At 51.0% G+C, this 15,146-nt stretch overlaps 4 protein-coding genes across 4 annotated transcripts; 3 read left to right on the plus strand and 1 right to left on the minus strand.

The window, feature by feature from the left end:
- Positions 1-243: 243 nt before the first annotated feature.
- ASPSYDRAFT_56534 (uncharacterized protein) lies at positions 244-6,647 on the plus strand (the record flags this gene model as incomplete). The annotated part of the gene is made up of 4 exons (XM_040849231.1): positions 244-629; positions 654-1,926; positions 2,193-4,266; positions 4,987-6,647. The coding sequence occupies 4 exons, from the start codon at positions 244-246 to the stop codon at positions 6,645-6,647; spliced, it is 5,394 nt and encodes a 1,797-aa protein (XP_040704963.1).
- An 88-nt stretch (positions 6,648-6,735) lies between these two features.
- ASPSYDRAFT_43055 (RINT-1 family protein) lies at positions 6,736-10,241 on the minus strand. The gene is made up of 5 exons (XM_040846586.1): positions 9,400-10,241; positions 9,081-9,328; positions 8,719-9,024; positions 8,520-8,661; positions 6,736-8,469 (listed from the first exon to the last, which is right to left on the minus strand). Exons 1-5 carry the CDS (start codon positions 9,772-9,774, stop codon positions 6,841-6,843), a joined length of 2,700 nt encoding a protein of 899 aa, XP_040704964.1. The 5' UTR covers positions 9,775-10,241; the 3' UTR covers positions 6,736-6,840.
- Positions 9,776-12,250, plus strand: ASPSYDRAFT_29660 (putative DNA ligase I; the record flags this gene model as incomplete). Its single annotated transcript, XM_040844670.1, has 1 exon — positions 9,776-12,250. One exon carries the CDS (start codon positions 9,776-9,778, stop codon positions 12,248-12,250), a length of 2,475 nt encoding a protein of 824 aa, XP_040704965.1.
- A 1,254-nt stretch (positions 12,251-13,504) lies between these two features.
- ASPSYDRAFT_87714 (polysaccharide lyase family 1 protein) lies at positions 13,505-14,982 on the plus strand (the record flags this gene model as incomplete). The annotated part of the gene is made up of 3 exons (XM_040851886.1): positions 13,505-14,108; positions 14,166-14,250; positions 14,310-14,982. The coding sequence occupies 3 exons, from the start codon at positions 13,505-13,507 to the stop codon at positions 14,980-14,982; spliced, it is 1,362 nt and encodes a 453-aa protein (XP_040704966.1).
- Between the last annotated feature and the right edge of the window lie 164 nt (positions 14,983-15,146).

The following is a 15,146-nucleotide window of genomic DNA, read 5'->3' on the forward strand; positions in this document are numbered from 1 at the left end:
GTCTTTATGAAATGTGGCTCATGATTATCCCACCGGTGCCCGACGTAAATTCATGTCGATCGCAGCGATTGATAGATAGTCTGTTATCTGTTGTCCTCCGCGTGGCCGCTTTCAAGACCGCTGTTCTGCCGCCGCATTCCGCCTTCCGTACTGACGCAAAGCTTCACGAGCTTAATGCTTGCCATGATCTCATCTTCCGAACAGCTCTGGAAATGTTGCTTTTGATGGGCAGCTGAAAACATCATGTGGGTTAATCGAATGCGACATCCTGCGGTGAATACGACTGCCATTTCGCGTCAACTCAGCGAGACTGGTCTCAGGTCAACGGCCACGCTCCGGCGACGACACTATGCAAGCAATCAGCGAGAAACTGCAGCGGGTCATCCCCAGTCCTCAAATTGGTTCAGGAACTCCCTCGTTTTCGCCGCGGGAGGAACGGCAGCCTTCTTTATCTATTCATATGCTACCAGTACAGGCGAGAGCGAATTTTTGAAAAGCCTCCCAGACTCATCCAGGTCGATTGAAGATCTCTCTGCCCAATACGTACAAAGAAAACGCAGCCTGAAGAGTCCTGGCCTATATATATGGGGCACGAACGAGTACAAAGTGGTGGATCCGGATGCCAAAGAGTCTGTCGTCAAACACCCTCGGAGGCTGCCTTACTTCGACAACCATGTATTAAAAGACCTGAAGCTTGGCGAAACTTCTGGGGCTGCTATCACCGAGAACGGTGATCTAGTACAATGGGGTAAAGGTTATTCTGAGACTGATTTCAAACCCACGAAAACGCTAGCTGGAAAAAATCTAATTTCCTTGTCTATGTCCCATGATCGTATTGTCGCCCTATCTTCTGATGGCAAGGTCTACTCGCTGCCGATCTCAAGCCACGACCAGTCATCCGGCCGAAAATCTGACGAGAAGTCATGGGTACCTTTCTGGACTGGCAAGGCTAGCCTGAGCTATCGCCTAATCCAACCAAGCTTGAAGCTGGGGGAGAAAGTAACCACCATCAGCGGTGGTCAGGAACATGTCCTTCTGCTGACGAGTTCCGGACGAGTATTTTCTGCTGCTGCATCAACCGAGAACTTCCCAACCTTTGGACAACTAGGAATCGCGGGATTGACCTGGGCAACTAGGCCACAAGGGCCAGTGGATGCCCCTCACGAGGTTAAGACTCCGAATGGGGTAAAGATCACACAAATTGCGACTGGTGACTACCATTCATTGCTGCTTACCAAGGAAGGTGACGTTTTAGCGTTTGGCGACAATTCTTTGGGGCAACTGGGAATGGGGTTTGACGCAGCAAAGCCGTTCCGCGATACCCCTACGCAGGTGCCCATCAGAGGCCTTTACCGCGAGAGTGGTCAACTTCCCCAAGCAACCGGCATTGCGGCTGGCGGTGCGAACAGTTTCTTCCTTGTGGATGTCCGACAGACGGGTCCAACTCAAGACCAGAAGGGTGCAGGAAAAGTTACGTGTGACATTTGGACCTGCGGCCGAGGCATCTGGGGTGCGCTTGGGAATGGCAAGTGGACTCACCTGCAGGACCGTCCCATCAAATTGAAGGCACTTAGTGGATTAGTTGAGTATGACGAGGCGACAAAGGGGTTATTGCCTATCCGATTGAACGATATCTCTATTGGCACGACCCACGTCTCAGCCATTCTAGATAACCTGACACATTTGAATCGCGCCTCTACGTCCACCCTGGAGGGCCCCGACGATGCCGGTCTAGATGTCGTCTGGTGGGGAGGAAATGAGCACTTTCAGCTTGGAACCGGCAAGAGGAGCAACTTATCCAAACCAGCCCATATCAACGCACCTCCAGAGCCTACGCCGGATGGTGATAAGAGAGTCGCCAGGCTCCAAATCTTACCTCGCCATCGTGGAACGGTGGCTGGCCGCAATGTCAGCATGCGACAGCGGGTTGAGTGTGGGCGACATATCTCTGCGATATATTCTGGGTTTTGAAAGTAAAAGTCTTTAATATTTTGTCCTCATGATGTACAATAATTTGGATAATTTGTATAACTAATTTCATTTTTAACCATTTACCTGTAATTGGCAGATGCAAACAAAGCAAACACCCAAATTCCGCGGAGGACGCTCGGACCAACGCTTATCGTTTAAAAAAATTCCAGCGCAATCAGTGAAACATTCCCAAAGCTCTCACCACTTACCAATTCCCACAGCCACCAATCATGCCTCGCGAAAACCAAAAGCGCGGTCGCAGAGCGACCGATAAGGCGAAGAAGGAAGAAACCAAGCGAAAGCGCGACGAGGCGCCTGAAGATTTGACAACGAAGCGATTAAAGCCTTCAGCGGACGAGGCCATCAGCGCCGGCGCAGACTACATACCCCTCGGCATCGAAGAAAACAACCAGAATGAAGCGCCTGCGCATGATGATATGCCATTCTATGGTCTCCTTGACCCCGAGGAACAAGAATACTTCAGCAGGGCGAATGAGATGCTGGAACTGAATCAGTTCCAGGATGCTGAGGAGCGAAGACTGTTCGTGGATAGTGTGTTTCGGGAAGCTAGGGGGAAAGAATTAAAGATTGCTTGCAGTCAGTCGTGCTCGAGGCTTATGGAGAAGCTGATATCGGTGTCGGATATTTCTCAGATCCGGAGATTGTTCAACAAATTTATCGGTCACTTCTTGACGCTCGTGCAGCATCGATTCGCAAGTCATTGCTGCGAGAGGTTGTTTATTAGTGCTGCTCCCGGGGTGTCACAAAAGATCTCGAAGTCAAAGCCCAGAAAGGATGATAACGATGAAGAGGAGGATGACGAGCCCGAACCGGAGTTGTCGCTGGCGGAGATGTTTATGCAAGTTGTTGAAGAGTTACAGGGAAATTGGGGATACTTGTTGACAGAACGGTTTGCATCGCATACAATCAGAGTCCTGCTTCTCGTGCTTGCCGGAGAACCTGTCGATGTGTCTTCGAACGATTCGGTTGTGGCCAGTCGGAAGAAGGAAAGATTGGGAGTTGTCGGTGGGGAGACTCAAGAAGTCACTGTGACGGAGAAAACGAGTGTTCCGGAGTCGTTCGAGATAACGTTGAAGAAGGTCATGCAGGACATGGTCTCGGTACTTGACGACACCTATCTACGGGCGCTTGCAACTCATCCTGTCGGCAACCCAGTTCTGCAGGTGCTGGTCAAACTGGAACTCTCTCATTTTGGAAAATCGAGTGCCAAACAATCCAATTCAATCATAAAACGGCTGATTCCGGATGAGAGCTTCGAGGAGGACTCTGAGAGTACAAGATTCATTCGAGGTCTACTTTACGACCCTGTGGGTTCACGCCTCCTCGAGACAATGGTACGGTGGATGCCAGGGAAAATGTTCAAGTCGCTCTATAAAAACTACCTCCGCGAACAAATGAGCTCACTTGCGCGTAACCAAACCGCCGGCTACGTCGTACTCCGAGTTCTCGAACGACTAGGGAAGGACGATTTACAAACTGTTGTAGAGCAGATCGCGCCAAAGATCCCTAGCCTCATCGAACGGTCGCGGACGATCGTGCCAAAGGTGCTAATTGAACGGTGCCTAACGCGAGGGGTTGATACCAAACCACTTGCGAAAGCGCTCGGTGCTTCGTACGACTCTGATCCTACTCGCAGAATTGAGCAAATGCTTCGACTAGAAACCACGGAAGCCGATAATGGAAAGTCAGACTCGGCAGACAATGGAACCGTGGCTGATTCCAACCCGTCCTCGAAGGCCGCCGAAAAGCTCCACGGCTCGTTGCTCGCACAGACTATTCTCACAGCCCCTGGGGCATTGAGCGAGCTAGTATTCTCGAGTCTCCTGGCATTATCACCTGAGGCTCTCCTAAGTATATGCAAAGATTCAACGGCGTCGCGGGTTGTTCAACAAGCCCTAACATCCCCCGCATCAACTCCTCAGTTCCGCCGACAGTTCGTTACTCGATTTACGGGCCATTTGAATGAGCTTGCGCTTGACAGCAGTGGATCTCATGTGGTTGATGCTCTGTGGCCGGCAACCAAGGATATATACTTCGTCAAGGAGAGAATGGCGCAGGAATTGGCGGCGAACGAATTGGCCCTTCGAGACTCCTTCGTCGGCCGTGCTGTTTGGAGAAACTGGGCCATGGATCTCTTTAAGCGCCGGCGGGGTGAGTGGGCAGCCAAAGCAAAGGGAAGGGATACCAGCAGCAATGACTCTGGAGAAAAGCCGAAGTCGCGCATCGAGATGGCGCGTGCCAGGTTCGCTGCCAAACAGAGCGAGCCTTCAAGCGGTGCGAATGCAGTGGCTGCAAAACAATAGGTGCTGAGGCTTCGTGTTAGCGGCTTTGATATTAAAAAATATGTATGTTACGACCGAATGCATAAGATAATTAGCATAGATAGTATCTTCAGATTACAGATCCGGCGCTCTTTCCGCATGTATTCCGTAGTCTCTTGTTCCGAGTTTCCTCGATCTGAGACAGTCTAATCTCACCCCACCAACTCCCCCGAGGTCCTCGTTCAAGGTCGATGGTGATATTCCTAATGCGCTACCAGCCCGAAGCTGAGCAAATAGTATAGACTATAGAATACCTGTCAGCGCCTCGGTTCATGATGTCACGGCTCCAGTTGGTGTCGCCATTCCCACCGGATCCGCAACTGGCGCGGCCCCATTTCGAGGGCCCCCCACGTTGGTCAAGAGGAGCAGTTTTACATTTATTCTCTTGATTTATTCTTTTATAACCAGGTTATTTGGGCTCTACTGCCAATTGTTCGTTGTCGCGTGGTTTCCCGCCTCGTCCGTATACTATATTCGTCAGTGCCATGGCTGCGACTTCGTCCACAAGTCGCGCAGATGAAGTACAAAATGTGAGTCACAAAGCGGCTTTGGCCGCAGAAGCAATGGGCTATTTATTTATTTTTATTTTCTTTACCTGGAAACTTGATGTGGGACTGTTGAAAAAATTATACTGACAGGATTTCGTTCCAATAGCTTCTGAGCGCGGTCCAAGATCTTTTAATTCCCTTTATCCGTGCAGCCGACGATGACAACCTTGGCCCGAAAGCGCAGAAAAATGGAGTCAACACGAGTAACGGAGCCAACGGAAATCACACAATAGTTGGGTCATCGTTGGTAGATTACAAGAAGCCCGAGGAGCTACAAAACATCCTGCAATTGAGTCTCCCCCAGCAAGGTACCGGACAAGACGGCCTGATCGATATCCTCCGCAACGTTCTCCGCTACTCAGTCAATACCTGGCACCAAGGATTCCTAGACAAGTTATATGCTTCGACAAATGCCCCGGGTGTGGCCTCCGAGCTCATTCTTGCGGCGCTGAACACAAATGTTCACGTCTATCAGGTCTCGCCTGTCTTATCTGTCATTGAGAAGTATACTGGACAGCAACTGGCTGCACTCTTTGGGTTGACTGGACCGCGCGCTGGTGGAATTTCAGTACAAGGTGGTTCGGCATCGAATACAACTTCCATCGTCATCGCGCGTAACAACCTATATCCCAGCACGAAGAGCGACGGCAATGGCGATTATAAGTTTGTCCTCTTCACTAGTGCCCACGGGCATTATAGCATCGAGAAGGCGGCCCAGATGTTAGGCCTGGGCAGCAATGCGGTTTGGTCAGTTCCAGTCGACAAGGAAGGACGAATGATCCCCTCTGAATTGGAGAAGCTGGTGCAGAAGGCATGGAGCGACAACCGCACACCGTTTTACGTCAACGCAACCGCCGGTACAACAGTCATGGGCTCCTTCGACCCGTTCGAGGACATCGCAGCCATTTGCAAGAAATACAACCTGTGGCTTCATATAGACGGTTCCTGGGGCGGCTCGTTTGCCTTCTCCCAGCGTCAACGACACAAACTCGCTGGTGCAGAGAAAGCAAACAGTATTGCCATCAACCCACACAAGATGCTTGGGGTACCAGTAACCTGTTCCTTCCTACTTGCCGCCGACTTGCGACAGTTCCACCGCGCCAATACCCTTCCTGCAGGGTATCTCTTCCACAACGGGGAGGAAGATCTTGAGGACGCAGATACAGCCGCAAACGGCATAGAAGGTCCATCCGAGCTAGATTCCGAGTCGCCAGAAATCTGGGACCTTGCAGACCTCACCCTCCAATGCGGTCGACGCGCAGACTCTCTAAAGCTCTTTCTCAGCTGGACATACTACGGCACATCCGGATACGAGCGCCAAATCGACACAGCCTGCGAAATGGCTGCGTACCTCGCTACCTTAGTCCAAGACAACCCGAACTTCATCCTCCTTAGCCAGAACCCCCCTCCTTGTCTTCAGGTTTGCTTCTACTACGCTCCCGGTGGGAATCTGTTACACCCGCGAGGAGCAAGCGTCGTGTCCGATGAAAACAAGCGGGCGAAGGCGAACAGCAAGGTTACCGAGCAAATCACACATGCAATTGTTGGGCGAGGATTTATGGTTGATTATGCGCCTCCCAGCGGGGATGAAAATGCGGTTGGAGATGGGAAATTCTTCCGGTGCGTTGTTAATGTGCAGACAGCGAGAGAAACAGTTGAAGGGCTAGTGAAGGCGATTGAAGACGTTGCACCGGGGATTGTAGATGGACTCAAGGCGGAGGAAGCATCACTGCCGAAGAGGAGGCCTGGAGAGCGGGGGCATGGGCCTGTTGTTCATCGTGTATAAACCGTGGTTTGGGCCCTTGTAACATACCTATAAATTCGGATATAGACTAAATGGTTGATGAATTGGATAAAAGATTCAGAATATAAATGTCAGCAATAAAAGGTTATACTGTAACGGAGTTAAATGATGGCTGTAGACAACATTAAAATCTATAACTTAACTACACAGGTATCAAAATCCGTAAATTCGTCCTTCAGTTCCCGGTCTCCACGCGCTTCTCCAGAACACTCCTCGCTTCCGACTCTGTCAAAGTCTCAATACCCAGTTCTGCAAGCATCTCTCTCGCGTTCTCGTTGTCTTTGAAAAGTCTCTTCTCGACCTCCCAGAGCCCAAAGCCTTTGCCGGCCACGGTCTCCGTGGAAGGTCCAGCCTGATCGTCGGGTTTAAGTGTTTGTGATTCGAGATTGAGAAGGACAAGACCCTCACCCAACTTCCGCATAATAGATTTTGAACCTCCTGCTTGGACGGCGGAACCGAGAGCCACGTCCACGACGCCGTGTAGATGGTTTACGTCACTTACCAGCTGGGAGGCGCCAGAGGTAGAGAATGTATTTCTCATAAGTACATTGGACCAGATGTAAGTTTGGGTCGAGAGAAGAACCTGGCGAACGATTCGCCGGAGCGGCGCGACCCCTAACGCACGAGAAAGAAACGAGATTGTTGTGGAAAGGGTACGCATAGCCGGTGCTAGATCCGCAGTCGGAGCTAGGGGCCCAGTTGCAGGGTTGGCCGGACCAGAGATGGTTGCCCAAGTGGACACGCGAGAGTATGATTTTAGAGATGACCGCACGTTGGACGTTACGGTTGAGGTGATTATGGACTCCGAACGTAGTCTCAGACGACGGTATGCCGACGCGGTCTCGTCGAATAGAGCTCCTTCCGGATTTTCGTCTGGAGGGCCGACTCCGTGGCCATTGTTCACGGCTGGTGAAGTACGTGAAGCTACATCAGCTACTGACATAGATCCCGCGACATTTCTCCCGCCATCTCTATTCTGCTTCACGCGCTCTTGAAGCTCAGACCAGAGCTCCACAAAGAAGACTTCGTTGCTCCAATCTTCCATCTTCTTTTCGAGATATTCTGCGCTCCCGAAGACTCTACACAAGCGCTCAAGCCCAGCAATTCCCTCGACACTTGCTTGTCCGTCTGCGCCCTGCACAGTGCGTCCAATCGTTGAGGTCATTGCAAGATAAGCTTCGAGCGCAGAATGTAGGCGCTCGTGGAATTGGTCGAATAATGTGATTTGAATGTCTATCAAAAACCGTAGCTTCTGGCTAAAGGATAACAGGGGCTGATATCGTTCGGTAATTGTTTCCAAAAGGTCGTTCACGCGAATAGCAGCTTTAGTAGGCTTGGTTGCAGATATCTCAACCCCTTCGTAATCGATGTGGCCGCTGTCTGGTGTATCCACGATTTCTTTGTAACGGGCTAATGCAAAGTCTTTCTCGACTTGTAGCCATCGGTCGAACCATCCTTCCTTGGACAGCACCTCCCATGTAAGTCCCCTCCAGTCTTCTTGCGAGTAAGGGTCGGGCAAGTAGTTCCAGGTTTCACGAATGTCGCTATCATAATTCATCAATTCATGAACGAAATGGCTCAATAGTTGAGGGTGGGTAGAAATATGGGGAAGATATGTCGATATTTTATTCCTCAGCATTGGTAAAAGGGCGGTGATATAGGAATCGGAGGCATTGAGAAAGTTCCATGCCAGTTGATCCCCCACAACCAGCGACTTTTGGTCAAATATGGGCTGGAGGAATGAAGTAAAGAAACCGCCGAAGCTGTTCAGCAGATCCGTCGTATGTGCGAGGAAGTATTCCGGCTACATATTAATCAGCTTTGCATTACAGAATATATTGTCACGAAGCATACCTTGTCAAGTCTGTTTGTTGGCTTATCGCCACTAAAATGGTATTTGAACCGAAGTTCCAAAGGATGCACCATGGCTTCCAATGGAAATAAAACAGGCGGCTGGACACTCTTACGGCTCGCGGAGTCGTGGTTCTCAAGTTCCCTAACATGATGTCAATTAGCAGTGAGCGTATAACAAAGCCTTCCAGGAGAATCATACGGGATTTGCAGCTCAAGGAGCAGCTCAACATTGTTAGCCCACTGTTGTCTGAGGTTTTCGGGGAAGTCCAGGTCTTTGGACGGCCATTTCATCTGCTCCAGAGTTGCCCTGAAGCGCGTTGTAAACTCGGTCTTCATGTGTTCCCTGAGCTTAGACGCCAGTTTCCCTACGTAGTCCACTAGGTGCGGGCTTGCACCTTCGGCAGCTGGCTGGGCCTCGTTTAACGATTCCACAATGTTTCGCAGACGGGAATATGACGCGATTGCCACTCGAGGCTCAGAATTAACATTCTGTAGTGCTTCCTTGCTGTATTTTATCTCAGTGATCATGGCCAACGTAGGAGCGTCTTGGTCGCAACGTACCTTAATTCCTCCGCATCTTTCAGCAACGTGACGTAGCCTCTGGATAATTCAAGCCTTCGCAATTTCTGGATACTGGTCTCAAAGCGTTTCGCCGCCTCATCGCTGGCATCGGTCCCCGTCAAGGCCCGTAGTCGCCGGTCGATGTCGGCTTGTTGGTCATTGAAAGCCTCAGCTCGTTTGCGGGTCGTCTCGACATGATCATTGGAGGTTTGTGTGGCATTGGAGAGAGCTTCCTGTGCTTCGGCTAGCTATATAACATTGGTTAGCGGGGAAGTAAATACTATTGACAATATCGTGCATTCGAGGGGCCCGTTCATACCTGCTTCCGCTGGAGCTCATGCTGGGCCCGCAACGTAGAAAGCAGCGACTCAAGACTTTCGAAATCTGCAGCCGTCTGTATCTTATCGTTAAGATAATCCTCCACCCTGGTCCGCTCATGCGTTGACAAAGTAGACAGCGGATTTGCCATTTTGCGGCGTTGGTGGGGGTAAAGGGAACGATGAGCTGTGAAGCGCAAGGTGTCGCAAATGAGCGTCGCCGCCAGCTCCGCCTCCGAGTCGGAGCTCGACCTTCTCCAGAACAACCAACGACCAACAACCCTCGTCGTCAGCGCATTTGACAACATGGAATCGAGCATGACCGGTAATGCAGCGAAGTTCAAGTATTTGCAACCTACATGACCGCACATAATCATAATGTCTAGCCCCGCCAAAAAGCGCAAGAGGGATGTCCCACCCACTCGCAGCATAGCATCATTCTTCCAGGGTCAAGCGGCAAAAAAGGCCGAGAAAACAGAGCAGTCCTCTTGCTCGGAAGACACAAAACAGAACCTGTCCGACGAAGCTCTTGCTCGGAAGCTTCAATCTGAATGGAATAACGAAGAAACCGTCGCAACCCCCGAGATCGTGCCTCCATCCGAACCGACCGCTGAATCACCGCCTCCAGAGGATAATCGAGAACAAAAGAAGACTAAGGGTATACTTTCATTACAATCTTCTTCTGGTACAGAAGACACAATATCTCTCTCTGTCCCTTTCGACCAAAGTCCTTTGACATTTGATTCCCTGAAGTACGCTCGGGAGTTGAAAGCACATTGGTCGACAGAGGGCGGCAATGCTTCATACGCCCTCCTTACTAGAGCTTTCATTCTCGCAAACGCAACAACAAGCCGCATAAAGATTGTTGATACCTTAGTAAACTTCCTTCGTGTTCTCATTGAAGGAGATCCGTCCAGCGTGCTTCCAGCAGTATGGCTCGCAACAAACTCCATATCACCGCCTTATCATGAACTCGAGCTCGGGCTTGGTGGGTCTTCCATATCAAAAGCCTTCAAAAAGATATACGGCTTAAACAGCCAGGGCCTCAAGTCCTTGTATGATAAGCTTGGAGATGCCGGTGATGTGGCCTTTGAGGCCAAAAAAAGGCAGAGTTTCACCTTGGTCAAGCCGAAACCGTTGAGTATAAAAGGTGTCTACCAATCTCTTACGAGGATTGCCATGAGCAAAGGCAGCGGAAGCCAGGAAAATAAACAACGTATCGTTGAGAAGCTACTGCAAGACACCCGAGGCGCGGAAGAAAGTCGATACATTGTTAGGACTCTCGTTCAGAATCTACGCATTGGCGCCGTGAAGACGACAATGCTCATCGCACTCGCAAGAGCCTTCTTACTCTCTAGACCAGAAGGCGCAAGCTTCTTTGTTTATTCCCAGGAAGATTTAGCTCGTCTCAAAAAAGACGAACTCGCAGACATCTACGGAAACGCAGAAGAGCTGGTCAAAGCTTCCTATGCTAGACACCCAAGTTACAACGATCTTGTTCCCTGTTTACTTGAAATTGGGGTTACTGAGGAACTCCTCTTCCGGTGTGGACTCCAGCTCCATGTCCCGCTTATGCCGATGCTGGGTAGTATTACTCGAGACCTCTCGGAGATGTTGACCAAACTTCAAGGACGAGATTTTACTTGCGAGTACAAGTACGATGGTCAACGTGCCCAAGTACATTGTGACGAAACGGGGAAAGTTTCGGTCTTTTCACGGCATTTGGAGCAGATGACAGAAAAGTATCCTGATCTTGTGTCCCTCGTACCTCAAATACGCGGGGAGGGTGTTTCCAGCTTCATTCTAGAAGGCGAAGTGGTTGCTGTAGATGAAAATGGAGAGCTTCAGGCTTTCCAGGTCCTTACCAATCGAGCGAAGAAAAACGTTGAAATAGGTGCCATCAAGATCAATGTGTGCCTTTTTGCATTCGATTTGATGTATTTGAATGGCACACCTCTCCTGGACCGGCCATTGCGTGAGCGAAGAGGTCTGCTACGAAGCCTTTTCGTGGAGATTCCAAACCGATTTACCTGGGTCAAGAGCCTTGATGCCACGTCGGCAGACTCTGAAGCGGTTTTGGAATTTTTCAAGGGGGCGACTGAGAATAAGTGCGAGGGTATAATGGTCAAAGTACTGGACAATGCGCCTACCACGAATGGTCCAGTACTCTTGCCGAACAATCCCAATGCTTCTGACGCGTCCGACATGCCAAACACGCCCGCAGAACCCAGCGGCGTCAAAGCATCAAAGGGCGGACGTCGAAAGGCGTTATTGTCCTCGTATGAGCCGGACAAACGGCTTGAGTCCTGGCTTAAGGTGAAGAAGGATTACAGCGCGTCGTCAGAGACATTGGATCTAATTCCCGTGGCAGCGTGGCACGGTAATGGGCGAAAAGCCAAATGGTGGTCCCCTATTCTCCTCGCGGTCCGCAACCCTGAAACCGGAAGTCTAGAAGCCGTGACGAAGTGCATGTCCGGCTTTAGTGATAAATTTTACCAGGCGAACAAGGACAAATATGAAGAGGGGACCTCAAACGTGATATCCCGACCAAGCTATGTTGAGTATAACAGTGAACCGGACGTGTGGTTTGAACCACAGGAGGTATGGGAAATAGCATTCGCGGATATCACTCTCAGCCCTACCTACGCTGCTGCTATTGGTTTGGTGAGCGATGAACGGGGTCTTAGTCTGCGGTTTCCTCGCTTCTTAAAAGTCCGGGAGGACAAATCCATCGATGAGGCTTCTACGTCAGACTATCTTGCACTACTGTATAGGAAGCAGTCGGATCGTGCAAGGGCTGAGGAGACAGTGAATGCAGACCAAATTGTGGATGTGGACGACCAGAATCTATAGCGTATCCTGGACCGGTCTTTAGATCTAGACCTTTTTTGGGATATACTCTCATGTCATCCGATCACCTTAACTATGTTAATCCCTGCAACAATAATGAACAATAATTTGGATCCTTAACGACATGCGTCTCATGGAAATAACCCTGTACGTCAAACCTGAAAAACTGGGCCGTGGATAACCAAGTTTCCCACCGGCTTTCATCTTTATCTCCTCGAATTTAGACAACCATGTCCACGAGCATCATGGTGGCCCCGCGTGGACCAGGCATGATCCTGACGATAACCATTGCCGTGGCCAATGATTACGATCGGCCATCAGACGTGTCTCGCCGCGAATTCGGAGTGTATTACCCCCACCTACAAGAAGCATGACCATGTTGGTATGTGAGAATCCATCTTTCTCGGTTCGGGGGCCTTTTTTAATGAAGAAAGTGGCATGAAAATCAGTGTCAGTCGATCATGTTTCAACGCTTTTCCGTTCGGCTCGATGTCTCGCATAAAGAGCGTTTCTTATTTAGGACCGAGTCAGCAAGTCTACGGGCGAAGAGAAGCCAAGGCGTTCACGCTTCCAGTATGGACTTGTGTCGCCCAAAAGAGAGGGGTTGGAAAAGACGAAGGCGCAGATACAAAAGAGTGTCAAAGACGACTGACTCCTCGACTACTGAGTCGTGCAAAGTCAATGTGGAACCCCCAAGACCCTTAGAGACTCACAAGCGGCTGAACCTAAACCAAACTTATCCTCAAGGAACGAAACCATACGTGAATATTGCCAAATTATCCTAAACTGCTTCAAATAAATGCACCAGTGGAGAAGCCATCCTGCTAGAGTGGAGAAGCAAACGGCTATCTGGGCTGCCTGCCACGAGGACGAACCGCCCGGTTCTCGGGAACCCACAAGACTTGTCCCCGTTGAACTCAGACTGGAGAGTCAGGCAGCCCAGGTTCCTAGGCAAATTCCGCCTGCGTCATCGGGGGCATTGCAGGATTGAGCATGGTCCGGGCTGAGAGCGAAACTGCCAAGAGCGCTATTGACGACTCCTGGTTTCGGATTGACAGCCCTAAATTCAGCATACTCCGGAGACCAGACCACTGCCCCGGCCCATCCTCAGGGCTGGATTTTGTATATCTAGCTCTTGTAAGTCCTTGGAAACTTGCAATTCTTCAATCATCGTCTCTCATTTCACAAGTACTGCTGGTTCAGTCGCTTTTCCTTCCCCTGTAACCCGTCGACTGCCATTCCTTGAATCCGCCCAAGATGGCCGTCCTCCGCTCTTTGATTGCTGCAACCGCTCTTCTCGGAGCCGCAGCAAACGCTCAAGTCGTGGGCACACCATTCGGTTTTGGGTCAGGCACCACTGGTGGTGGTGATGCATCCCCTGCTGCCCCCGCGGACACAGCAGAGCTCAAAGAGTGGCTCGCCGATGACGAGGCCCGTGTCATTCTCATTGACAAGGAGTTCAACTTCCTTGGTGACGAGTGTACTGACTGCGAATGCTGCATTCCCGACTCCAACACCTGCGGTGAGTCGGGCCAGAATGCCATTGAAGTCGGCATCGGTTGGTGTGATGGCTACGAATCCACAACCTGCACGTACGACAACGCCGGCCTGGACGGCCTTGACGTAGGCCCTAACAAGTCCATTGTTGGTGTCGGCGATGCTGGAGTCATCCGTGGTAAGGGTCTGCGTATCCACGGCACGGAGAACGTCATTGTCCAGAACATTCACATCACCGAGCTCAACCCTCAGTACATCTGGGGAGGTGATGGTATCTCCCTCGACGGCTGCGACAAGGTCTGGATCGATCACGTTAAGATCTCTCTGGTCGGCCGTCAGATGATTGTCACTGGATACGAAACTAGTAAGTCCCTATTCTTTTCTTTATGACGTTCAATTTTCCATTAACAATGGGGCGCAGGTGGAAGCGTCACCATCTCCAACAACGACCTCGACGGTGCCACCGACTGGTCTGCCTCCTGCGACGGACACCACTACTGGACTGTGTAAGCATCTATCAGCCTTCTCTTGATCGGTTCTACGGAATCTAACTGTCCCAACTTAGCCTCGCCCTCGGCGAAAACGACAAGGTCACCTTCGCCAACAACTACATCCACACGACCTCCGGCCGTGCCCCCAAGGTCGGCGCTCCCAGCTTCTGGCACGTCTTCAACAACTACTGGTCCGACAACACTGGCCACGCCTTCGATGTCGAAGAATCCGGCACAAACGTCTTCATTGAGGGCAACGTCTTCGAAGACGTCAATTCCGCATTCAATGACGAGGGCACCGGCTCTATCTTCGCCGTCGACTCCGACTCCGAAGCTACTTGCTCGTCCACCCTCGGCCGCACCTGCATCGCTAACCAGCTCACTGGCTCCGACTCTACTGCTGTCGCGGACGAGGCCGTCCTGTCTGCCTTCCCGGCCGACGAGGAGGGCGAGATCAACCTCCTCGCCGTCGATGAGGTTGCTTCTTACGTCCAAGCTAATGCCGGTGTCGGTAAGCTCTCTGCCAACGGCAATGTCACTCCTGGAAGCAGCAGCGTTGGTGTCAGCCCTAGCACCAGCGCCCCTATTCCAAGCAGCACGCCCGTTGCGTGGCCGACTCCTACTGCTCGTGCTGTCCGCTTTGCTCAGCCTGCGCGTCAGGGCATTTCTGTCGACTCCGATTCTGGGAAATCAAGCCACCGCTCGATACACGGCGATCGGAAGAAGCGATTCCCCAAGCGTCATTAAGAGGTGCACTGACTGCAGTTGTGTCTTTTCAGGTTGCGTGGTGAGATAGTGGAATGAGCTGGAGTCCGCCAGGACCTCAAGACCCTCTTATTATTTTGGTATATATTCTCACTATGACTTTGTATTCTATCTCATCCGTTCCTTTGACATGTATGTACATTTTT

The sequence above is a fragment of the Aspergillus sydowii genome (genome assembly GCF_001890705.1).
Source record: "Aspergillus sydowii CBS 593.65 unplaced genomic scaffold ASPSYscaffold_3, whole genome shotgun sequence".
Lineage (NCBI taxonomy): Eukaryota > Fungi > Ascomycota > Eurotiomycetes > Eurotiales > Aspergillaceae > Aspergillus > Aspergillus sydowii.

Bases quoted from the DNA above. Each gene is read 5' to 3' on its own strand.
- ASPSYDRAFT_43055 (XM_040846586.1), bottom strand. From the start codon at position 9,774: ATGATTATGTGCGGTCATGTAGGTTGCAAATACTTGAACTTCGCTGCA. The intron at 9,025-9,080 runs GTACGTTGCGAC...GATAAAATACAG, and splicing joins AAAGATGCGGAGGAATTAAG to CAAGGAAGCACTACAGAATG. The intron at 8,470-8,519 runs GTATGCTTCGTG...ATTAATATGTAG, and splicing joins CAACAAACAGACTTGACAAG to CCGGAATACTTCCTCGCACA.